This window comes from Camelina sativa, chromosome 13 (assembly GCF_030686135.1).
Source record: "Camelina sativa cultivar CO46 ecotype springtype chromosome 13, ASM3068613v1".
Taxonomy (NCBI): domain Eukaryota; kingdom Viridiplantae; phylum Streptophyta; class Magnoliopsida; order Brassicales; family Brassicaceae; genus Camelina; species Camelina sativa.
The window spans coordinates 6540032-6563255 of NC_141892.1; the positions used below are offsets into that span (position 1 = coordinate 6540032).

The 23224-nt window shown below is 31.5% G+C and overlaps 4 protein-coding genes across 5 annotated transcripts; 3 read left to right on the forward strand and 1 right to left on the reverse strand.

Annotated features, from left to right (window-relative positions):
* The first annotated feature begins 980 nt into the window (after window positions 1-980).
* On the forward strand, window positions 981-3582 carry LOC104735685 (auxin efflux carrier component 5). Its single transcript, XM_010455515.3, has 5 exons — window positions 981-1959; window positions 2394-2479; window positions 2616-2773; window positions 3043-3119; window positions 3214-3582. The coding sequence occupies exons 1-5, from the start codon at window positions 1295-1297 to the stop codon at window positions 3284-3286; spliced, it is 1059 nt and encodes a 352-aa protein (XP_010453817.1). The 5' UTR covers window positions 981-1294; the 3' UTR covers window positions 3287-3582.
* A 481-nt stretch (window positions 3583-4063) lies between these two features.
* LOC104735686 (zinc finger CCCH domain-containing protein 57-like) lies at window positions 4064-6536 on the forward strand. The gene is made up of 7 exons (XM_010455516.3): window positions 4064-4417; window positions 4527-4690; window positions 4858-4920; window positions 5105-5224; window positions 5306-5587; window positions 5660-5961; window positions 6071-6536. Exons 1-6 carry the CDS (start codon window positions 4351-4353, stop codon window positions 5849-5851), a joined length of 888 nt encoding a protein of 295 aa, XP_010453818.2. The 5' UTR covers window positions 4064-4350; the 3' UTR covers window positions 5852-5961; window positions 6071-6536.
* A 1862-nt stretch (window positions 6537-8398) lies between these two features.
* LOC104735688 (uncharacterized) lies at window positions 8399-9918 on the forward strand. The gene is made up of 3 exons (XM_010455517.3): window positions 8399-8930; window positions 9168-9405; window positions 9520-9918. Exons 1-3 carry the CDS (start codon window positions 8571-8573, stop codon window positions 9675-9677), a joined length of 756 nt encoding a protein of 251 aa, XP_010453819.1. The 5' UTR covers window positions 8399-8570; the 3' UTR covers window positions 9678-9918.
* A 114-nt stretch (window positions 9919-10032) lies between these two features.
* Window positions 10033-14779, reverse strand: LOC104735689 (transcription repressor KAN1). Of its 2 annotated transcripts, none has more exons than XR_015578133.1 (6): window positions 13453-14779; window positions 13238-13314; window positions 12255-12300; window positions 11240-11387; window positions 10556-10664; window positions 10033-10471 (listed from the first exon to the last, which is right to left on the reverse strand). XR_015578133.1 is itself a non-coding variant. In XM_087481551.1 (6 exons), the coding sequence occupies exons 1-6, from the start codon at window positions 14216-14218 to the stop codon at window positions 10370-10372; spliced, it is 1194 nt and encodes a 397-aa protein (XP_087337677.1). In that variant the 5' UTR covers window positions 14219-14777; the 3' UTR covers window positions 10033-10369. The 2 variants fall into 2 exon arrangements, 1 of the variants encoding a protein (XP_087337677.1); XM_087481551.1 differs by having other exon boundaries at window positions 10556-10610; window positions 13453-14777.
* Window positions 14780-23224: the final 8445 nt, after the last annotated feature.

A 23224-nucleotide genomic window follows, 5' to 3' on the forward strand; every position in this document is an offset into this window, starting at 1 on the left:
TTGCAGAAAAAAAGAATTACAGTATTATTTATCAGTCTTACTCTTATATGTTCTAAAAACCATGGGATGTTTTTTCTTTTGGTTTTTAAAACCATGATGAATGTTACTGTCAAACAAGTAATGCATGTATTTAAATTTTAGATCATTACTAATTTAAATTTCAAATCCTTTTTTGAAGAAATCTCTTTTTGTCGGTTATGAAATTGGTTGCTATCGCCAGGTGCGTAGGGCACAACCATACTCAAGTCGGCATTTGCATGTCAAAAGATTCCATGCACTTTTACTCATATTACATGGACGAGCATATTCTGCTCCCATTTATGAAAGTGGTATTACTAATATATAAAGAATAATAAAACAGAACTAATTTATCTTAAAAGATTATTGAGTTAGTTTTGTTTTTAATTATATATTCTGTATTATAGTTGGTAAGGCTACATACGTATAGCATATGCTCATCATATGTGGTTGTGGTTACGACAGCTAGAAACATATACTGGTAGAGACGATTTAATAGTTATGGAGCTCAAGATCATGCAACCGATCACTCTTTTATTCTTTATTCTGTAACATTATTATTAATTATTTTTATTTTTTATTTTATTTTTTTTTACAACAAGAGAATAAGCTCAAAAGAGCCAATTAGAGAATAAAGAGTCTGCAAACAAAATATACTGTGAAAACAGTTGTATTTGGCGTGCCAAAAAATCCGCACTTATCATTAATTATTATTATTCTTTTATAAATATAGTCAAATGTTGAAGAAATGCATTTTTACGTCATACACAACAATTACACTCATATATAAAGGAAACAATTGGAATAGAATCATATGCCACGGCATGGTCTGGTCAATTGTACTGATAATGATAATTCTCATTTTTTCTTAAGTAAACTAATGGCTAAAAATTATGAGGTTAACTGAAAAAAAAAAGATTCTCAAAGTTAAATGCTTGCAACCATTTTAGGGGATTAATGCTATATGATTTATGAATATTTGTAACGCTATTATTTAAAAATAATGTAAAAAATACTATATATGGTTATACCAAAATTTTGTTTAAAAAAATGAATATTTCATATATCTTTCTATTTTTCTTCAAATAGTATAATTTAAAATGTATCTATAAATAGGAACATGTTGGTTTCTTTAACTTAACACATTTACTATCTACCAAGGAGCTTAACAAGCTTCAGTTTCTTTCCTTTCGTTTGCTAGCATATATTGCAAACTCCCACGAAGTCCAAAAACTTTATACTATAACTATTAACATTTTGTTTTTCTAATAGAACCATGATAAGCGGTGGAGATGTTTACAAGGTAATCGAGGCGATGGTTCCACTCTATGTAGCCTTAATTTTAGGCTATGGTTCCGTAAAATGGTGGAACATCTTCACTCGTGATCAATGTGATGCCATAAACCGGCTCGTTTGCTATTTCACCATGCCGCTTTTCACCATCGAGTTTACGGCTCATGTTGACCCATTCAACATGAATTACCGGTTCATCGCAGCCGATGTCCTCTCTAAGGTCATCATAGTCACGGTCTTAGCGTTTTGGGCCAAATATAGCAACAAAGGAAGCTATTGTTGGTCCATTACTAGTTTCTCTCTCTGCACTCTTACGAACTCTCTTGTCGTCGGTGTGCCATTGGCTAAGGCAATGTACGGACAACAGGCTGTTGATCTCGTGATTCAGTCCTCGGTATTTCAAGCCATCGTATGGCTCACGCTCTTGTTGTTTGTCTTAGAGTTAAGAAGAGCCGGATTTAGTAGCAATGGTAGCAGCGATACGAAAGTTGACAACATCAGTATCGAAAGTGGAAAAGGAGAAACTGTGGTTGTGGGAGAGGAGAAGTCGTTCCTTCAAGTCATGTCCCTCGTGTGGTGGAAGCTTGCAACGAATCCGAATTGCTATTCTTGCATCCTTGGGATCGCATGGGCTTTCATTTCTAACAGGTAAAAATGAATCTTTGAAGTATATATTTTCTAGGTTTATGAAATGTTTTTAAAAACGTTAACTAGTGTGTGAAATCAGGAGACTGTTTACGTAAACGTTTAAATTGCCTGAAAGCATCTATAGTTTGACGCATGACCATCTACAGTAAAATTGTGGCGGAAATATATATAACAACTGTTTTTTTTTTTCGCATGTACGTTTTGGTTTTCATGTTAAAATGACTCGGAGTCTCTCGACATTTATAAAGATGGTAACATAAACGCAAACGTACATGCAAATGCAAAGAAACAATCGTGATTAAGTTTTTTTTTTTTTTTTTCTATTTTTCTTTTAGGGTTTAGGGTTCTGATATTATTTTGTACTAGTATAAGCTATGACCAACATGATCATATTTAACAAAGACTTGAAAATCTAACAATTGATGGAAATATAGATGGCATCTGGAGATGCCGGGCATTTTGGAGGGATCGATTCTTATAATGTCAAAAGCAGGGACAGGAACAGCCATGTTCAATATGGGTACGTTTATTTATGTCCATGCAAGTATCTTTCTATGCTATTTCAAAAAAAAAAACAAAAAAGCATCTATCTATCTATGTAAAGATTATGTATCAGTATTGAGATAACAGAGAGTACATACATATCATGTACGCAGGGATATTCATGGCACTTCAAGAGAAGTTGATAGTATGTGGAACAAGCTTAACTGTGATGGGGATGGTCTTAAAGTTTATTGCCGGACCCGCCGCCATGGCTATTGGTTCTATCGCCTTTGGCCTCCACGGGGATGTCCTCCGCGTTGCCATCATTCAGGTCATTAGTTATATACTTTTCTCCTATAATTTACCCCATGTTTTTTTTCCATTTGACAAAAAAAAAATGTTTCTTTTTTTATCATTGAGCTTTGTTTGATTAAGTTTTGAATTTGGTTTGATGATGTGCGGATGAAAAGTTTAGCGAAAATATTTTGAATTTGAAACAAATAATTGTAGTTTTTATATCGTTATTTATGGCGTGATATTAAACATTAAACTTTTTCTTTATAAAGATCAATGATGATTTATTGTTTGCGAAATCTGCAGGCTGCTTTGCCACAATCAATCACTTCGTTCATTTTTGCAAAGGAATATGGATTACATGCAGAGGTTCTAAGCACAGCGTAAGTCCATATTAACAATTAGTAAGAAGTTTTCAATCCAAAATTTTGTTTAATGGTTATTATATAATTTAAATATGAATTGTGATACATGTAGGGTGATATTCGGGACGTTGGTTTCTCTGCCTGTGCTCGTCGCCTACTACGCAGCTCTAGAGTTTATTCATTGATATTAAATCTATAAGTTCGATTATGTATCGATGTTTCTCTCTTACGTATCTACACGACTGTTTTTTTTTTTTTTTGTTATTGATATCTCTCTTTGACACTTTAGAGAAAAAAACTTATGGTTTTTTTTTTTTTTTTTTTTGGACAAAAAAAAACTTATGGTTTTTTTTTCCTTTTTCCTTAAGTTAGGATTTTGAAGTGTATTCCAGAAAAAACTATTGATTGAAGTTGAACTGACTAATTATTGTAAGATGAAATAACATTCCACGGCCCTTAATTTTATGTTTTATCTTTTCTACTGTAATGTCTAATTTTATAATCTCTTATCTTCCCGAGTATGCATGCATTAGTAAGATGAAGAAAAGATTAAACCATATAATATACAAAAATGAACATATTTATAATTGGTGACATCGTCTCCGCGGATTCAGATACCTCTATTATGTGGTTTAAATGTTCTATTACACTACAAATTACAAGACCATTTTATTTATGTTTTAATTAAGTAACAAGAATATTTGAATTCGAAATTCGGGTTAGAGATCAATCAGGTTCAAAATCTAAATAAATCAAATATCATTCACCAAACATGTGTTTTAGTAGTATCAGTCCATAACTTCACATAATAGAATTAGATTAGCAAAGTTAAAAATATATATATATATATATATATATAGATTAGCGAAGTAGTTTAACTAGTGGGAAGAAAAAGGGTAATTTAGTCTTTTCAGTATTGTTTTTATTTTATTTTATTTTCTCTTCTCCGAATCTCCAATTTTGTTTTTGTGTGGAGGAGCGAAGATAACGCTTTTTACTTCCTTCGCCTATCTCTCTCTCTCTCTATGCTTTCTCTCTCTATGACGTGTCCTCTAATGTCTTCCTCCTCCTCCATAGCCCATTCTTCTAAACTCTCCACAACCGGAGGAGGTAGAAGAGGATTCGTGGGAGGAGGAGAGAAACGATGGGCTTTCCCGTCGGAAAATCTCTAGAGTGAGAGAATTATTATGGTGTATTCTAAATACTTCATAATCACTGACGAAGCCATTTGTTCTTCTTCTTCATCTCTATGGATTTTGATTCCAGAGTTCCCATTACTCGGGAAAGCACTTCTCTTTCCCCTTTGCTACACCAAAGTACCATCCTTTTTCTTCCATGTTCCTGATTCAATCTTAAAAATCTCAGCTTGAATATTTCTTGTGGGTTTTTTTGATTAAAAAATTGATTGGGTTTGTGAATTTTTAGATACAATGTGGCAAATGAATATGGGATCAGATGAAATAATGAGTGGTAGTGATGGGTTTTATCCGGAGCGTCAGGGAGAGCCAGACTGTTCTTATTACATAAGGACTGGACTTTGTAGGTTTGGTTCAACTTGTCGATTCAATCATCCTCACGACCGGAAACTGGTACTGATTCCGTTTCTGTGTTTAGTGAATTTGATGACACACCCTTTTTTTTGTCTGTTTCCTCTGTTTCTTGTTGGCTCCTCAAAGTTTGTAGCTTTGAGGGTGTGTTGTGTTGTGTTGTGTAATAGTGTATGATTACTAGTTGAAGTCTCATGTCCGATTTCTAGGTTATAGCAACAGCAATGACTAAAGGAGAATACCCTGAAAGAATCGGTCAGCCTGAATGCGAGGTAAAGTATGTTTTTCACTTTTCACATTATATATCAACACGAGGAATGATTTAGATGAATGTTGAATTCAACAGCGCTATACTTCTTTCGATCATAATAATGTCTTCTTCTTATCACATCTTTGCTTATTGAGTTTTGATTACTTTACTCTGTCTCAAAACATTTTTTTTGTGTGTTTGTGCAGTTTTATATGAAGACAGGAACCTGCAAATTTGGAGTGACTTGCAAGTTTCATCATCCGAGTAACAAAGCTGGGATTGATGGAAGAGTATCAATTAATGTCTTAGGCTATCCTCTACGTCCAGTATGTCTACCTTTTAACTCTCTAACTTCACCACTGCTTTGTAAAATTTTTGCCTCTCTCATGAGTCTGTTTTGCTTGCAGAACGAAGATGATTGCTCTTATTTTTTGAGAACTGGACACTGTAAATTTGGGGGAACTTGTAAATTCAATCATCCTCAGACTCAATCAACCAAATTGATGGTTTCTGTACGCGGTTCTCCGGTTTACTCTGCACTTCAATCTTTCACTGGTCAACAGTCTTATTCTTGGCCGCGGACATCTTGTGTTGCAACTCCTCCTCGTTTTCAAGATCCTTCTAGTATTGCTTCTTTAGTTCTACCTCAAGGTGGTGTTGTATCAGTTCAAGGGTGGAACAGTTACGGTGTACGTCTTTTTTCCTCAGTCATCCATCATATTATGAACTTTTAAGGATCTTGATTTTGATATCTTGATCAGGGTCAGCTCGGTTCGCTTCTCCCTCGGGAAGTGACCAGAACTACAGAAACCAACAGCAGAATGACGCAGAAGAGTCTTCAGGATCTCAAGGAGGTCTCTTCTCATCCGAGTTTCATTCAGGTAGTTATGTTCCGCTCGGCTTGTATGCATTCCCGGAAAGACCAGGCCAACTTGAATGCCAATTCTACATGAAGACAGGAGATTGCAAATTTGGAACAGTCTGCAAATTTCATCATCCTAGAGACAGACAAACCCCAGCTCCTGATTGTGTCTTAAGCACTGTTGGCCTCCCTTTACGCCTGGTAAGCTTATAAAAAGACTTGAGATTTAAAAGTATTATCTAGAGTAGAGTTGGAGCATTCGGTTATCTGGTTTGGTAAATTTGTTGTTGTTGATGTTGGTTTGGAACAGGGAGAACCACTGTGCGTGTTCTATTCGCGGTATGGGATCTGCAAGTTTGGTCCAAGCTGCAAATTTGATCACCCGATGGGAGTCCTCACTTACAACAACAATGCTGCAGATCCTTCTTCTTCATCATCATCTTTGCATCAAGAGACTGCTCTCACCACACAGCTCAGGAATCTCCTAGTCTCTTCCTCTGTGGAAGCAACACTCCCGTCTTCTGTCTCTGATTCAACCTCTGCTAAAGACACCACTGCTGATGCACAACAGTGAAACCTTTCGTTTTGTCTGTCTTTATTTATGTTCAGAGATGAGTGAGATATTTGATCTGATCTTATCTAATTCGCCTTTTGTTGTAATTTTCTATTGGCGAATCACTTGAAAATTTATGCCTGAGAGAAAAACAAAAAAGAAAGGATAAACACTTGGTTTAGCTAACTGTTTAATAATCTTCACACCGAAGCTTTTCAAGTCATCTCTAAAGCTCCCTCTAAGTCCTCCAATCCTTACAGGATGGTCATGTGCAACCTCCACAACCGCTTGTGCGTATCCGAGATGAAGTGGCCACACCAAGTGATATGGTCGTTCAATTCAAACACTAAGGCGTGGGACAAAATGTATTCTATAGACCTGGATTTAACTGTTGATTTGCATGGTATCCCAAGATTTACAGGTTACCCTCTCGTGCCACTAGCAATTTTAAAGAAGAAGAAGTTGTTGTTTTGTGATCTTGTGCAAAGTCGACAGCTATTTACATATGACTAAGAAACCAAACGGGATGATGTTGCTTTCTCGGGTGAATCCACTGGGGTTCCTGTTTGTTATTTCCCGAGTTTAATCTCTATTTTATAGATTTGGTTAGTGCCAAATGCCAATGCATAATATGTAACATTTGCTTCTTCCATCAACTAAGTTTGCAACTGTTACCATGATTGCTTGTTTATTTCTTCTTTAAATTTCAAATTTACTAATAATATAACGTTAAATTTAAACCTGGATAATATTGTTATTTTACATAAAATTATAATTTTCATTTAAAATTTTTTAAAAAAATGAGTATTTTTCAAAATAACTATAGGGGGAGGTATTGGTTTAGGATTTAGAAAGAATTTTAGGGGGAGGTATTGGTTTAGGATTTAGAAAGAATTTTAATGACTTTAAAAGTTAGGTAAAATATGTTGTTATTCAATCAAGACTTTTAAAAACTCTTTAAAAATTTGGTGTTATTGGTTGTGGATTTGTAAAAAGTTATCTAAAATCTTGATAAATCTAGTGTTATTGGATTAAGAGTTTTATAAAGTCATTAAAAGTTTTATGTTATTCAAGTAAAACAAAAGAATATTGGATTGTTAATGAATTCAAATTTTATGTTATTGGTTTAGGATTTTATATCATTTCCTTCATAACAAAAGTCATGAAAACTCTTTCATCAAATAGAAAGATTTTACAAGATTAGAAAAAACAAATCATCAAGATTTTAAAAAACTTCATAAACAATCTCTTAGAATCCTTCATTTTTAACTTTCAATTTTCTATGATTCTAACAATCAGCAAGAACATAAAGTCATTAAAATTCTTTCTAAATCCTAAACCAATACCTCCCCCTTAATGACTTTATGTTCTTGCTGATTGTTAGAATCATAGAAAATTGAAAGTTAAAAATGAAGGATTCTAAGAGATTGTTTATGAAGTTTTTTAAAATCTTGATGATTTGTTTTTTCTAATCTTGTAAAATCTTTCTATTTGATGAAAGAGTTTTCATGACTTTTGTTATGAAGAAAATGATATAAAATCCTAAACCAATAACATAAAATTTGAATTCATTAACAATCCAAGATTCTTTTCTTTTACTTGAATAACATAAAACTTTTAATGACTTTATAAAACTCTTAATCCAATAACACTAGATTTATCAAGATTTTAGATAACTTTTTACAAATCCACAACCAATAACACCAAATTTTTAAAGAGTTTTTAAAAGTCTTGATTGAATAACAACATTATTCCTAACTTTTAAAGTCATTAAAATTCTTTCTAAATCCTAAACCAATACCTCCCCCATAGTTTTCAAAAATGACCTTGTCTTATTCGGTTAAGAGGCCAAAAATATAATTTTCATTAAAATGTTTTTTAAAAATGAGTATTTTTCAAAATAACTATAGTTTTCAAAAATGACCTTGTCTCATTCGGTTAAGAGGCCGGTCCAAAGTAGATGGGTCATTATTAGAAAAAGCCTTAAAAGCCCAAACTATACAACAAAAATGGAGAGAAAAAAAAACTCAGGGCCACACGCATGTGTAGAGCGCGTTGATTTCACGGACATCTCTATCTACTACTACGGTTAACAGGGATTTAAAGCCACGTCGGTGCTACACATGTCCTGAAACACAAACTAAACAGCTGTTTTGTCCGCCCATTAATCTTCTAGTAAAAATCCCAACTTTTTGTTCCTTGTAAGTTTCCTAAATCCGATCTAAACAACTGGTGAGTAGTTTCTAGTTTTCCAAGAATGGCGCAAGATCACGACGACGAGACGGAGAACAAAACCTACGCCGGCGTTGTCGGTGAAATCGTCAACGGAGGAACGAAGAATGGTTATCATCGTAAACCGGACTTTGTGGAGAAGGAAGAAGACGATGAGGATTTGAAGAGTCTCTACTCATTGGTTTGTCTTACGATCGGTTCGGTTCTGTTTCCGGATTCGAAAACCGGCGGTGGTGATGCGTCGTCGTCTTCGTTTCTTGAACGTTTAAAGAACTCCGTCGCTGAAAATGGTCCGAAGCTTCGTGAAGCTTCTGCAAGAACAGGACGCGAGATCCTTCTCTGGACTCGTAAAGGCAGCTCGCTTCGTGCTCTGCTTGTCATCACTGTAAGTTTGATTTTTTGATTCCAATGATTGGTTTTTTCATGGAATTGATTTGATTTTTAACCTAATTCGATTTCGATTCCTGAGGTAAGTTTAGGATTTTGTGCCCTAATTCGTCTTGATTCTGTAACCATTGTTGAAAAGCTTGGTACTTTAGTGAACCCAATTGAGTCAAGTTTTCATGGGTATCTATCTTAGGCTGTAGTGCTGTACTGATTTAGTTAGTTATTATTGTTGTAGGTGGGAACTATAGTTCTTCTTACAACACTGGCTTTGGTTGTGTTCACGCTCTTCTTTGTAGCAGCAACAGCCAATGCTATCATTATTTCTCTTCTGATTTCACTTGCTGTTGCTGGTGGCTTCTTGGCACTCTTCTTTCTCTGCTTGACTGGTGTTTACATCGGAGCCTTATCTATTGCTGCGTTTGTCATCTCTACCGCTACTGTTTCTGCTGTTGTTTCCGTCTTAATAGCTTCAGGTTGGTTATATACTCTGCTCTGATTCTGTTTTTTTTTTGGAATCTTGAAGTAACATTCCCAAGTTGCTTCCTTTATGTACTGACGAATGGGAAATGGATTTGGGATTGGATCAGGTTGGATTGGGTTTTTCTATACTGTGTGGTTGGGAACACGAGGAAGCCTACGCTTGGCGAAGCAATCGGTTTCAGTGGTGGGATCAGCTATTTCTGGTAACAGTGCCAGTCGTCATCAGCGCCAAGACCGGGAGGTAAACATCGAATCATCCAACTGAGAGTCCTTCTCTACCGTGTTTGTAAATAAACCACGAGTTTTGGTCTGAGTTTGTTGTTATTGGAAGCTTGATATAAACCTGATCTACTGAGTTTGTTGTGAAGAAAGCAGAGAACCAGACGAATCTTTCAAAATTTGTGAACAATGTCTTCGGATTTTGGATAGTGTACTCAATACATTTTTTTGTGTTTATGTACTTAAGAATGATATATATATCAGTATACATATGAAATCTCAACTTAGATCTCTCGCTCTCTCTAACATTTCAGGTGCAAAAGAAAAAAAAAGACCCATAGATACTTGAAACCCTCTAACCCAGCTAGAGGCTTTCAACAAAAAAAAAAAAAAATTAAAACTTTCACCAAATTTTGATGATCTTTCCAATTATATAACTTATGATCACACCAGATCAACAGCTCTAGAAAACCAAAACAAAAAACCTCATACATTGATCATCCACTTTCACCATTGATCAATGGAACCTTGAGAAGAAGAATCTCCAAATATCTTCCTCCCGCTGCAAAAACCAACACTCTTGAGCAGTTTCGCTCTCTACGTCTTCTTCTTCTTTTACGTTGAGAGTTTCATCGTCACTACGATATATACTGCATTCATGTTTCGGAGTATATATAGAGAGAGAGATAGAGATTTAAAAAAACCAATATATATTAAAATCCAAATGGATCAAGAAAGTCATTTATCGTGCCAATCTGGTCTGCCTAATGTGAACTCCAAACTTGGATTGTTACAACTAAGATCCCCACACCTCTTTGCTTGATCATTCGACCTTTGCTCCTGCCAAGTTTACTTTTTCATTTAGATTAAAAGAAAAGAAAAACCCCAAGAAAAACAATAGCTATATATGAGAATAATTAGAACCTGATTTTGAAGGCTGGATCTTTGATGATGAGAGGTCATTGATGTTGATGAAGTTCTGATCATTGTATCCATGTCGTTTGAGCAGTTATTACTTAATGGTCATGTCTCTCTATTATATGATTTATTTAAGAAAAGAAAACACAAATTTAGGAAATATTTATCACGCGATGAATATTTGAATATTATTTTCCTAACTATATCGGTAATTAACAATTAATAATTGTTGTATTCTTCTCAAAAAAATTTTAAAAAAACTAAATGATCCCACAATCTACATGTCACATAGGAACAACATCTTCATGTTCTATTCTAGATATGTAACCTTTAGAACCTGAACAACCTAATAATTACATATAATCACATCATCAGCCATAAAGCCCTAAATACTAAACCTTCCATCTCATTGTAACAGAAAGCACAAGTTTAATTGGTTCCCTTATATCGGAAAAACAAAACGGAAAATATCGTCCAAAAAAAACTATTTCATCAAGGATGGGATAAACCAAAAATTGTTATATGAACTTGCAAATGGTAGGAAGTAGGAGCCATTAGGTGAGAGAACCCTAAATCTTACATCAAATAGTTAATCGTAATTCGTACCTAAAGTTTATACACGTACATATCGTGTGTGTATTACATGCTAGTTTGTATATATTATAAAATTATAATATTACGTAAACGTACCGTGAAGAGTTACTCCAACGAGGTTGTGTGGAAGAAATGTCAATTTCTTGATGAAGAGAAGTATCGTCAGATTGTGCCCTTTGATCCGTGGATGATTGATGATGGACTTCGTTTCCATTTATGCCCATTTCTTCTTCTCCTGACCCATCTGAAATTTTATTTTAACTTTTTTTATCAAGTTCCGTCTCAATTCTTTTTACCATATAAGGGTTCTTATTTAAAATTAAAAAATTATTGTAAGCTTTTGGTAAAAGACAATGCAGTGAAGAAATTACTTTTCTATAAATGTTTTTCAGCATTTAATTTGCTGGACTACAATCTAATATATGTCCCAAAAATAATAATATAAAAGACTCGAAAGTTGTGCCATATAATAATAATTTGAACAAATGAATGATATGTTTTAAGAAAACTCCATATATATAAAGAAGTGATATTTCTTGTAGCTTTAATTCATGAACCTTGAATTGGATATGATTAATTGATTTAATAGATTTGTTTTTGTTTTCTTAGAGAATATCAATATTATGGATGAATGTTTGTTTGGTTAGCTTTGAACTTTGACCACTAAACTTTAGGGTTTTCAATCAAAGGAAAGATAAAGCCTTGAGCTTGACCAATATCTTAGGGTTTGTTTTTTATTATTTTGGGAAAAGGGAACAGTATAAATAGTGGAACTAAATAGTAGAATCAAATAGTAAAATAATAGAAATAGTTTAACGTTACTATATTACTATATATATATATATATATATATACAAATATCTAATCACTAATTAAAATTCTGATTAAGAATTCTATATCAGACACATTATAATCAACAAATGTACTATAGTGATTATATTAGATTAAATTTTGTTGGCGAATCCTAAGCTTAATTGTGTGTCTTTCTTATTATAATCCACTACCATCTCTTTAGCATATATAAAGCTGATAAAAAGCTTTCCTAAAGAAATGTGAATATGCATAACATTATAGATCTGAGCGAGTGTGAGTGTAAAGGAATAATACGTACCTGATGAAGCACCAGGCTTGTTAGTGGTCTTAACAGTTCGATACATCTGCCAAAAAAAGAAATATAAGGCACGAGAGCTCTAAACTAAGAATAAACCATCAATCTATAGTTAAAGATAGAGGAAAACGAAAATAAAATCGGACAAAAGATCGTGATAAACTAATTAGATTATTTCTGTATACGGATGACAAGACTGGAGACATATATGCAGACACATATGAACTTTTAAATAATTAACCAAATAATATATGTAGTACATATGTATGGTTTTCTGGGTTTGTCTTGGAACTGGTGTTGTATATTTAAATTATTTATTTATAATTTTAAGACCACGAGGTTGATGTCTGAAAGAAGGTTGAGTAATAGAAAGACTGTATTATTATCATTGAGTAATGATGACTACTTTTGTCCCCTATTCCTAATTAAAATATAAAATAAAAACAAAAAAAAATAATTAATAAAATCAGATAACTTCTATCATCTCAATTCTCTCAATTGTTTAATATTGCTCTGAAAGGTTTCAGTCTCTTAAAAAGCTATAACTACTCTCTCTTTTCTCTCTTTTCTCTCTTTAAATTCATTCAACTGCTTCAATTTTCTTGGCAATTGTGCCATCTCTTCCAAAAAAATGACTAAACTTAAAGCAAAGACAAAACAAGAAAAGAAAAGTAAGACATTAGAATTGAAGCATTATTCATTGCTAGCTTGTAAGTACAAAAAAAACAATCTTGTTTCTTGATTTAGATGTTTTTGTGCAACGCCAAGGAGAAGAGAGTGATGAAAACTATGAAATATCCCTAATTAAAGAATCTTGATTGGTAAAAGGACTAACTCGACGATTAGACTCGTAAGAGGGGAAAGGAACCAATAAGAAAATGAGTGACAAACCAAAATTAACAAATTAACATTGATTTTCTGATGTGTATATATATTTTTTTAACAATGTTTAATCGAATAGCAAGTAGCTAGAGTGTTAATTGTACCTGCAAATGGCTCTTTACATGAGCTAAAGTTAAGTCCTTTACATCCATGAGCTCAAGAACCGACTTCGGGGTTGCCCCTAGAATCATAACAACATCAAGATGAAAAAATCAAAACTTTGAGAAAAAATTGAAGAAAAAGGGAAGGATATTGAGAATGCGATTATGATAGGAATGTGTGTGTGTGTGTATATATATATATATATATAAATACGTACTTTCATGGCCTCCTAAGAGCTCAACAGCGTGAACAAACCGAGCGTGAAGGCTACTAGTCCAACGCATCCTCGGAGCTCTCATGCTCCGTTTTGTCGGCATCTTAGGTAAGAATCTTGATCTGATCATCCCATGATGATGGTGATGGTTATGATGATGAGGAGAAGAGGAATCTGAAGATCCAACGATCCCATAGTGATTATGATGATGATGATGATGCAAAGGAACACCCTTAAGCCTAGGGGACGATTGTAATGAACGGCAAGCGTTGTTATAGCCTGAAGATGAGTTTAAGATTGAGATTTGATCCAAGTCTCCTCCTCCTCCTCCAAGAGAAGGCAAAGAAGAAGAAGGAGAGGTTTGGTTGTGGAAAGGGAATGAACGGTTGTGATAGACCGGGATGCCTCTAATCGGACGGTGGAGATTATTAATCTCGGATTCATCGACCCTTTGGTGAAGGCTTCCACCATTGATGATAGGGTTGTTGTAATGCTGCTGATGATGAGGAAGATTAAGGTTTCTTCGATCAGGACAATGGAAGATTCTTGCGGTTGGGTGGTTATGATGAGAGAAAGAGAGTTCAAAGTTCGATGATCGGTTGTTTTCCGGTTGGGACGATCTTCTATTAGGTTCTTTGGAAGTATCATTGTGATGATACTGATGATGATGATGAATATCTGGGAGACTGATGTGGAGAGATAGATCAGGGAGAGTAGTTGTAGTTGTTGTTGTGTTTGATTTTGGTTTCTCTAGAAAGACTCCTTCCATGGACAAAATTATTATACAAACCTTAAAAGAAAATTCTCGTGCTATAGCTGCCACTGAAGTTGATGATGATGATGCTTTTTTTTTTGTTTTTTGTTTTCGTTCTCTTGAGGGTTTTGCTTCGGAATTTAAAATGAATTTCTCTCTTAAGGAAAAAAAAAAAGCAGAGGGATTCTTTGGGCAAAGAAGTCAAAAGGGTGTCTGAAAGATTTGATTTTTTTTTTGTTCTCTCTTTCTTTCTCTCTCTCTCTCTCTCTATATCTCAAAAAGAAAGGATAAAGTGAGAGAAGGATGAAGTTAAAGAGAAGCTTTGAAGAGGAAGAGAAGAAGGAGCTAAGAGAAGAGAGAGAAGTTGAGTAAATGATCTTCTTGAAGAAACAAACATGCTCAAAGTAAGACGCAGAGAAAGAAAAAGAAGGAGAGAGAGAGAGAGGTATGTGTGTTGTGAAGCAAAGGCAGAAGAGAAAAAAGGAATAAAACTAAATCCAGGAAAATTAAAACAGGTAAGAGAGAGAGAGAGAGAGAGAGAGAGAGATGTGTGCGTGTATGTACATGTACATGTATGTATGTGATGTTGTTCCTCGAGAGTATATCTTGGAAAACGATTGTTGAGAAAGGGCAAAATTGTAATTCGCTATGTTCCAAATATTGGAAGCTTTTTATTTTTTTTTTAGGCTGAAAATTTTAATTCTTTGTCTTTTTTCCCTATACATATGTCACCATATAAAAATAAAATAAAAAATTACTTGATTTCGTTGAAGTAATTAGCAAGTCATAAATTAGGTTTTCCCTATAATTTACTCGTTTGAACGGAAATAATTTTTATGTAATATATACAAACTAAATTGCATTTTCTAATACTTTAGTAGGAATTTAAATTATGGTCGACCATATTAATAGATGAAAATTATACAGTATACACATTTTTAACAGTGTGTGTAGTTATACACTTAATACTTATATCCAATATATCTTATACTAGCTAGTAATAAACCTTAACAATTTGAGTGATAAATCAAAAACTCCGATGATATTTAAAAAATTAATACAATAATAATGTTCACAGATTATCATGAAGAATATTAATTAAAAATATTGTAAGAAGAGTACAAGAGGAGAGAGAAAGGGTCGCTCTCTTCTGTCGTATCTAATCTATAGTCAAAGCAAAAGCCAAAGTTAAAAATAAATAAATAATAAATAACAAGAAAAAAAAAACAAACACAAGACTATATATATATAAAAATATATAAAAGATGTAATAAGGAGGAAAAAAAAAAGAATTGAGTGCTTTGATTTTGGTACCCCGGAGACGACGGGATACATATGTTGAGAGAGAGAAAGAGACTGTCTCCTCTCTGACTCCTTTTTTATTTTCTCCCCCACTCTCTTCGCTTCTCACTTCACTCTCTATTCACTTCACATCTTTTCTTTAGCAGTATTTATTTATTAATAATTCCTTTATACGATTTTGGAATCAAACAAATTCAAGTTTCTGACCGTAGATTGTTCAACTATACCTAAAGAGTTAAATATACATTAAATATCAGTACGTTCTTGAGTTTATGAATAGGTCGTATCGACAATTTAGTTCGCAGAGATGTGACTGTAGAAAGAAACAATAGGGTACTTGTTTGACCGATTTGTGTAGTCTATTAGAGCCAGTTCAAAGTAATTTGCTGTTTTAAACACAATTTTAATTAATACTAGAATTTGTATCCGCATAGGCGCGGGATTTTAATTTAAAATATTTCTTATCAATTGAAATTTGTTGAGCTCAAATATAATTATTCCGACTTTTAAGTATAAATATATAATTTACTTTAGTTAGTGATATACAACATATATATTTTTAAGATAATATTTCTTTGTTATATCTATTTGCGATTTTACTCGGGAAAATTTATCAATAAGAATCATTGAATATGAATATAATTTGAAAATTAAAAAATAAATCTATATAAATGTCGTATTTCTTTTACTAATCTATATAAATGTCGTATTTATTTTACTTTTCATGTTTTCCCATTTTTGTTTATAATTAATTTTACAAGATTTTGTCAACTTGACTCTATCTACTATTTTATTTGATTTTAAAATGTTGTTTATCAAACATTCGATAATTTTATTGTTAAAGTTTCATTTGTTTGAATCTTTTGTCCCACTTTTAATATGGAAAATATACTCTGTGTTTTGTCTTCCAAAGGTAGAAACAAAAGAGTATTGTCTAACAAAGTACCTTTTCTCTTCAAATGCTACACATATACGCATTCGTGTGTACAAAATACAAGGCGCTGCGTATGTAAACCAAGTGTCATATAAAGAAGAATTCGATCAATTATTGTAACGTAACATGTGTTTAAGAATATACATGAAATTAAAATAGTATATATTAGACCTAAGAAATTATTTAGCCATAAAGTAGATTTTGTTTGTTTCCCTGAGTAAACAAAACAAGTAAACCCTAAAGAACCTAAAGATTTGCTTCTAATTCCCTTTTCATTCTCCCAAATATTCCTTCTCAATTGAATAGTAACTATTTTATATATTTCTTTGAATTGTCTTCTAATAAAAAAGTTTTAAGTATGGTTTTTGGAAAAAGACCATATAAAATGCTTTAATTCTTGTCTTGAGGGATGTACATGCCTAGACCTAGAAATTTTTAGTAATTAAAAAAAAAAAAGTTTTAAGTATTCTTTCTTCACATGATGACCATCAATACATAACATCTCGATATATCATAAATGCTTGAAATAAAAACAAGAATAAACTGTGAACCTATGTACGTATATCACGAAAATTAAAAAATTATTGTGATTTTATGCGCTACTAATACAGTATACTAGTATTTTACTTGTACAGTATGCGCTTGCAGTTTTTATACGTTTTGCTTGTTTGTGAGTTAAATAAGATATTAAGAATCTATTTTTAAAAAATAATTTTAATTAAACAGAATAATACTAGTTACAGCTTACAACCCTACCAATACTCATATTGAACGAGATCCATTCTAATTTTGAGTTGAGTCTCTAAAACCTCTAGACTACGTAAACAAAATTTCTTTTCATCTTTAGTTAATAGAAAGTTGAGTTCATTAACTCATACTATTATATTCCAAGCCTAATATTTAGTTTTCTGATGAATGAATTATTACCTTTTTTTTTTGTCCCTTGACGAGCTACATTTATATTTCCTTTGTCACATAAAGATTGATGTTTTGGGATATTTTTTTGTCCTACAAAGATTGATGTATTGTAAACTTCAAGAAGTAATCATTGAAAATATTTAAAATTTTGAATTGTTATTGGTTTAAAATTAAATAATACTCCCTCTGTCTCAGAAAGATTGATGTTTAGAAACTTTTACACATTTTAAGAAAACAATGATTACTGAATTTAAATATATTTTTTTCTTTGATTAAAGAGATATTATTTAATTTTAAACTAATAACAATTCAAAATTTTAAATCTTTTTAATGATTACTTCTTGAAGTTTACAAAACATCAATCTTTGTGGGACAAAAAAATATTCCAAAACATCAATCTTTATGAAACAGAGGAAGTATGTTTTTAGTCAAATGAAAAAATATATTTAAACTCAGTAATCATTGTTTTCTTGTACTACTTTAAAAAAAATATTTTGGTTTTTAATTAAAACCCTAGGTTCACACCCAAAGGATTGTCATTAATTAATACAGTAGTACTAGTATTAACTGATCCATGAATTCCTATATGGGGAACTAAACTTTTTTTCCGTTTAGTTAATTAAAGGAACATTGAAACTAGAGAGAAACTAAGCTTGATTTTTGGCGTAGTTATTAACGTTTTGATCGGATTCTGTGCCCCATTAATTTCTCGAAGGACATAAGCTTTCCTTTTGCTCTTATGTTTTATTCTTTCCGTTATCAATATCTCAATGTCTTAGAAAATTCCAAAAAGTATTCAATTTAGGCAGCGGATAGATATAAAACTCATCATACTTATATAAAAATGGATATATTTTTTTTTCTGTTTTTGTTATGTCTACGAAGAAAACTGTTATGAATGGGCTTTGTATGATAGTTAAAATTATGTTGTCACCGTTCTTATAGTCTTTTTGGTTTAAACAGATTATCAGAAACTTTGTTTAAAACGATTTCAAAGTAAACGAATGAAAGTACTTTTCAAGTAAGGACGAATTTGAATTTACGAATTGATTGTCCATTTAGGAATGATAATGTATGTCTGTTTTGAATAACATTGTTATCCATCAAACTAGATCTAATTTTTGCACTAACACTGATTATACTAAAATAATATTATATCGTTATGACATTACTAGAATAATAGTATTAACTACAGTTAACCTATATGTATAATATTATAATTTCATTATATAAATGATTTGATATGCATATAACTAATTATTTTACTTAATTTCAAGTAAACAGATAAAATATAAAATAATCTTATGTTTTAAGAGTGTGAAGGGAAAACCTTGTTCAAATTCTTCCCCTTTCCACTTGTTTCTTTTTTTTTCATGATACAGATGCTAAAATTTATTATGATCGATATTTATATACGTAATGAATTATATAAACAACATAAACCAATTTAAACTATGTCAAGAGAAGTAACGTTAATTAATAGCAAATGTAAAACAAATTACTCTCACGAGCAAGAAAACAAAAATAGAGTAGCCCACTTGTCTAAGAAGAAGTTAAATTGAAATTCCTTGTACAAAAAGGGAGATATATGTCAAATATTTGTATTATATATTGAACTAGGCCACAAGAAAATTGTTGAAAATGGCTTACTTTAAGTTTCTTTAGATTTAATAATAATATATATACATACATATATGAATATTTTTTAATTGCAGAATCTCTAATATTTTCCTACCAAAAAAATGCCCACGTGTCTTCCATTGATTAGTTACTAATTTCAGAGATATAATTAATGTAGGTCATGTATGTCTTAATAAGTTCAAATCTGCTTTCCCTATGCATTTTGCTACGTGCATTTCGCATTAATTTAATAATTTTGAGTTTTGACTATTGTCAGTAGATTATAATTTCACAAAAAATAAAGTTTTGTTACAAGTATTCAACTTTATAACAAATCTTGAAAAACAAATATGATAGAATGTGATTCGTAAGTCTGAAAGCGTCCAATCGAATTAAGATTTTTCTTTTCTCAAATGGTTGCTTAAAAATTAAAATGCTTGTATACATAGAAAACCATATCGTTGCTAACATAAAACATTGGTAGCATTGTGGAATTGTGTAATTTAGAACGACGAGAACTTCATTTATTTACTGTTTTCGTGAAAATTTTGAAACATAGCTAGGTTGCAATTTAAAAAAAAAAAAAAAAATTGTATAAAAAGCAACTAAATCACATAGTATAATATTTCTATCATTGTATAAATTTAGTAATAGCAAGAGGTATCAATACTCTTTGACTCACGATTAGAAGCAGTTAGCGTCAATAAAATATCGGTCCGACCATGCATGAATTTTGAAACTGGTTAGTCACAGATTTTGAATTATGTGATTTCAGTTCTGATGACATATCTATTTTTACATGCATGGATCTCTGAATTCTCCAATGTCTGTTTTCTTTACACTTGGTTTGTTTATTTCTATTACTATTCATACGATTTTTTTTAAATATAAAACGCATTTACTATAGTCTTGGGCTCCTAGCTAATTTATATTTTCATTAATTTTGTGTGATTTGATATTTAAGGATGATCTTGTATTAAATTTTGCATAATTACAGTTGCTTAATCGAATTAAAACAAAACGCTGAGCTATCAAGATTCAAAAGAGGGAAACAAAAAAAAAATCAAAAGAGAATGTAGAATAACTGAATAACAAATAACTGAATAAGGGAGAATAATAACATAAATATTAGTACAGAAATAATTGAACTATTATCATTATTTGTTTTTTTATAAGAAAAAGCATAATTACTAAATCTGAATAAAGTGACGAGTAGATGGATCTCTAAAAGTGTGATAATATAATGCATGGACACGAACATACGTCGGTGAGTGAGATCCAATATGACAAGTAATTAAACAATTAATGCTGTTTTGTTTTAACCTTTTCTGATTTTTTTTTTAAAAATTATTCATCAAATAAAAATAAACTTATCACTGCACGCATTAAATGGATCCAACAGAACGTGAGGTTCCATATTGTCTAAAATTAATAATTTACACCTTTTTGGAATATATCGGAGAATGAAAGTCTCCGTTGATTCTACCAATCCGTTGACGTTCATATCTCTTTGTCACACATTCTATTTTATTTTATTTTTCAATCATTTTATTTATTTTTCTTGTAGTATATGAAAAATCTGCATCTTGTCTTAAACCATACTGTGTTCTTTTCTTTTTCCTATTCTAAAATTTGAAAGTTTCCTGAATTAAGTAAGTATTGCAAAGATATAAAACTATTTATCTTTAAAACGGGTTTGTTTGTTTTTTTTAGCCACAAAAGGTTGGTTTGTAGTCGTAGAGGATGAAGACTTTCTTGCTAAAACAAAGAATATTCTCAGCAAACACATAAATACCTTTTTTTCTTACTAAAATGAGGTAAGTTCTTTACGTTTTTTTTCTACAATCGGTCCATGACTTCAAATTTGACAAAATCATTTCATTAACAATCAGAGCTTAAGGTTTTTCGATTACTCTACTTCAATATAATTCACTGTATATATATAATAACAGATATACATAAACGTTTATAATTTATAAATGAAACAATGGAATATATCTATCTATATATATATATATATATACTCTTAAAAACTTTAGATATCAATCAATAAACTCCACTTAGGTTATATACATATACTGTATAATACATATAGTCGATCACATAAGCAAAATTATGCTCTATCGGTAAATTTCAGACATTGATTTTCTGGGTACATTTTAATTATATTTGGTAGTTGTAGATCTGAAATTCATTACGAATTTCGATTCCAAAATAAATGAATTTATGGTCATATATGTAGATCGACAAATAAATAAAGAGTGTGTGTTTAGTGAAAAATTATTCAAGTAGGGCAAAAGGCAAGAAGACTATATAGCTGCCTAATAACCCAGCTGTCGTCCTCTGTCTATATGTATGTTGAGTATCAATTTAACTTTTTGTAATGGACCTACATGTTTCTTGCATTCTGTTACCATTATGGAAAAATTGTCCTACACATTTGAGAGAAAAAAAAAGCTTTGGACTGAAATATTCATTTGCTCATTTTTCTTATTGAGAGATAATGATCAAGGAATATATAAGAAATAATCGACCCCATTGGAGCGTCTTGCGAAAGTGTTTTCTTGTGTGTTATCTCACTGAACTTAATATTTCTTACTTCTTAGTATTAAGAGAATAAACCTCTAAAAAGTAATTTACTACAGTATGTATTAAAATCATATAACCTCGACTTTTATTATTCATAAATTTTTAATATGGTGAGTCTACTATTTACTGTACTATGATTTCTTACAAACCGTCGGTGTAAAAAATTGCAAAGAATGTTGGTTTCACCTTCTAGATATATTATTTCAAAGTAGTAATTATTAGACTAATCTGATTGGAAAACATGGTAATTTAGTATTGTCTTATGCGTCAAGCTTTTCAAAAAAAAACTGGGCATTAATTGGTTTTTGGTATTTACATGGGAATAGCCCAACATTATTTATTCATCATTGTCACATTAACAATGATATATAATATGCTTTTCACTTTTATTTTCAGTTTTTCTTCTTTCCTTTCACTTTCACCGTGCACAAATATCCTTCTCAACTCTCAAGTGGTCATTCTAATTGGAGAATAAAGCGAGTACTAAAATCTTTCATATTTTGTTTAAAGAAACACCCAAAACATACTTTTAAGCTTTACGTATTTTGAATTATGATCTTAGGGTTATTTTGGACCCACAGCTTTATGATATGCAAATAGCAAAATTTCTAGAGTTGTGAATTAAATTATTTCATTCCCTTCCAATCTAAAAAAGAAGGAAACAAGAAAAAGGTTGACATTATTACCTCCTTTTTAGATTTTTCTAAAGTTATAGCTAAAGAAGCTATACATATAATTCCTATCACAGATAATGAAATTGCACACTGGCACGGCTTAGCCTGATGAGAGAAAAATTGAGTCTAATGATGCATTCTAATTAAAATAAATATTATTAAAAACATTCAAAATTTTTTTAAACAGTGACACCATTTCGGAAGGTAAGATATTCAATATGTACTTACAAAATAATTTTATAAAAAAAGTCTCATAATTTATTGGAAAGTAAATTTTTATTTCGGTTTGATCACTAGCTAGTACCAGTTTATATAATATGGCCCATAATATTTGTTATAAGGTACGTAATAAATTTGAATAATTTTCAATAGTAATATATATACGGATTGAAACTAAAAATTCAATTTTATGTATTGAACTGACACTCTAACAAATTAAATAACTTATCAAAGATAACTAAAAGACATATTTATTTTGTTTATAAAATAAAGGTAAAATCATAAAACGATATTTTTATGAAATGAAGAGAACAAAATTGTTAATATGTATATATAATCATATTGCTAGACTCCATAATTGTTCGGTTTCCTTTATAAATTATTTTCTCGTGTTTTCATTTTCCAGTTCAAGTATGTAATTTATATTTGTAATTGACAAAACTATCTCTATATTGTTACTATTGATTACTTAGAACTTCGATATTGATAGAGAGTTATTTCTGTATGTATCTTTTTATTGGAATTAATTAATGTTAATATTTAAAAGAACAAAATTTCATGCTACATTTTATTTATCTGGCCTCAAATCGGCTACCGTATGCCAATTGTGTTCCCTTCTATAGAAATTATTTTGAAGAAACGAAAAAAAAAAGATGGGGCCTAAGAAATTGGCAAATTGTACCATGGGTTGGTTCAAATGCAATGGACAAGACCGAAGATTGGGGAAGAATGAGATGTGGCATGAAGGTGTTGTAGTTGTCTCAT

Excerpts from the sequence above, each read along its gene's own strand:
- LOC104735688 (XM_010455517.3), top strand. The coding sequence starts at position 8,571 with ATGGCGCAAGATCACGACGACGAGACGGAGAACAAAACCTACGCCGGC. Across the intron at positions 8,931-9,167 it reads GTGCTCTGCTTGTCATCACT|GTGGGAACTATAGTTCTTCT; the intron begins GTAAGTTTGATT and ends TTATTGTTGTAG. Across the intron at positions 9,406-9,519 it reads TTCCGTCTTAATAGCTTCAG|GTTGGATTGGGTTTTTCTAT; the intron begins GTTGGTTATATA and ends GGATTGGATCAG.
- LOC104735686 (XM_010455516.3), top strand. The coding sequence starts at position 4,351 with ATGGATTTTGATTCCAGAGTTCCCATTACTCGGGAAAGCACTTCTCTT. Across the intron at positions 4,418-4,526 it reads TTCCCCTTTGCTACACCAAA|ATACAATGTGGCAAATGAAT; the intron begins GTACCATCCTTT and ends GTGAATTTTTAG. Across the intron at positions 4,921-5,104 it reads TCGGTCAGCCTGAATGCGAG|TTTTATATGAAGACAGGAAC; the intron begins GTAAAGTATGTT and ends GTGTTTGTGCAG.
- LOC104735685 (XM_010455515.3), top strand. The coding sequence starts at position 1,295 with ATGATAAGCGGTGGAGATGTTTACAAGGTAATCGAGGCGATGGTTCCA. Across the intron at positions 2,480-2,615 it reads AACAGCCATGTTCAATATGG|GGATATTCATGGCACTTCAA; the intron begins GTACGTTTATTT and ends TCATGTACGCAG. Across the intron at positions 3,120-3,213 it reads GCAGAGGTTCTAAGCACAGC|GGTGATATTCGGGACGTTGG; the intron begins GTAAGTCCATAT and ends TGATACATGTAG.
- LOC104735689 (XM_087481551.1), bottom strand. The coding sequence starts at position 14,218 with ATGGAAGGAGTCTTTCTAGAGAAACCAAAATCAAACACAACAACAACT. Across the intron at positions 13,315-13,452 it reads GCTCTTAGGAGGCCATGAAA|GGGCAACCCCGAAGTCGGTT; the intron begins GTACGTATTTAT and ends TTATGATTCTAG. Across the intron at positions 12,301-13,237 it reads ATGTAAAGAGCCATTTGCAG|ATGTATCGAACTGTTAAGAC; the intron begins GTACAATTAACA and ends TTTTTTTGGCAG.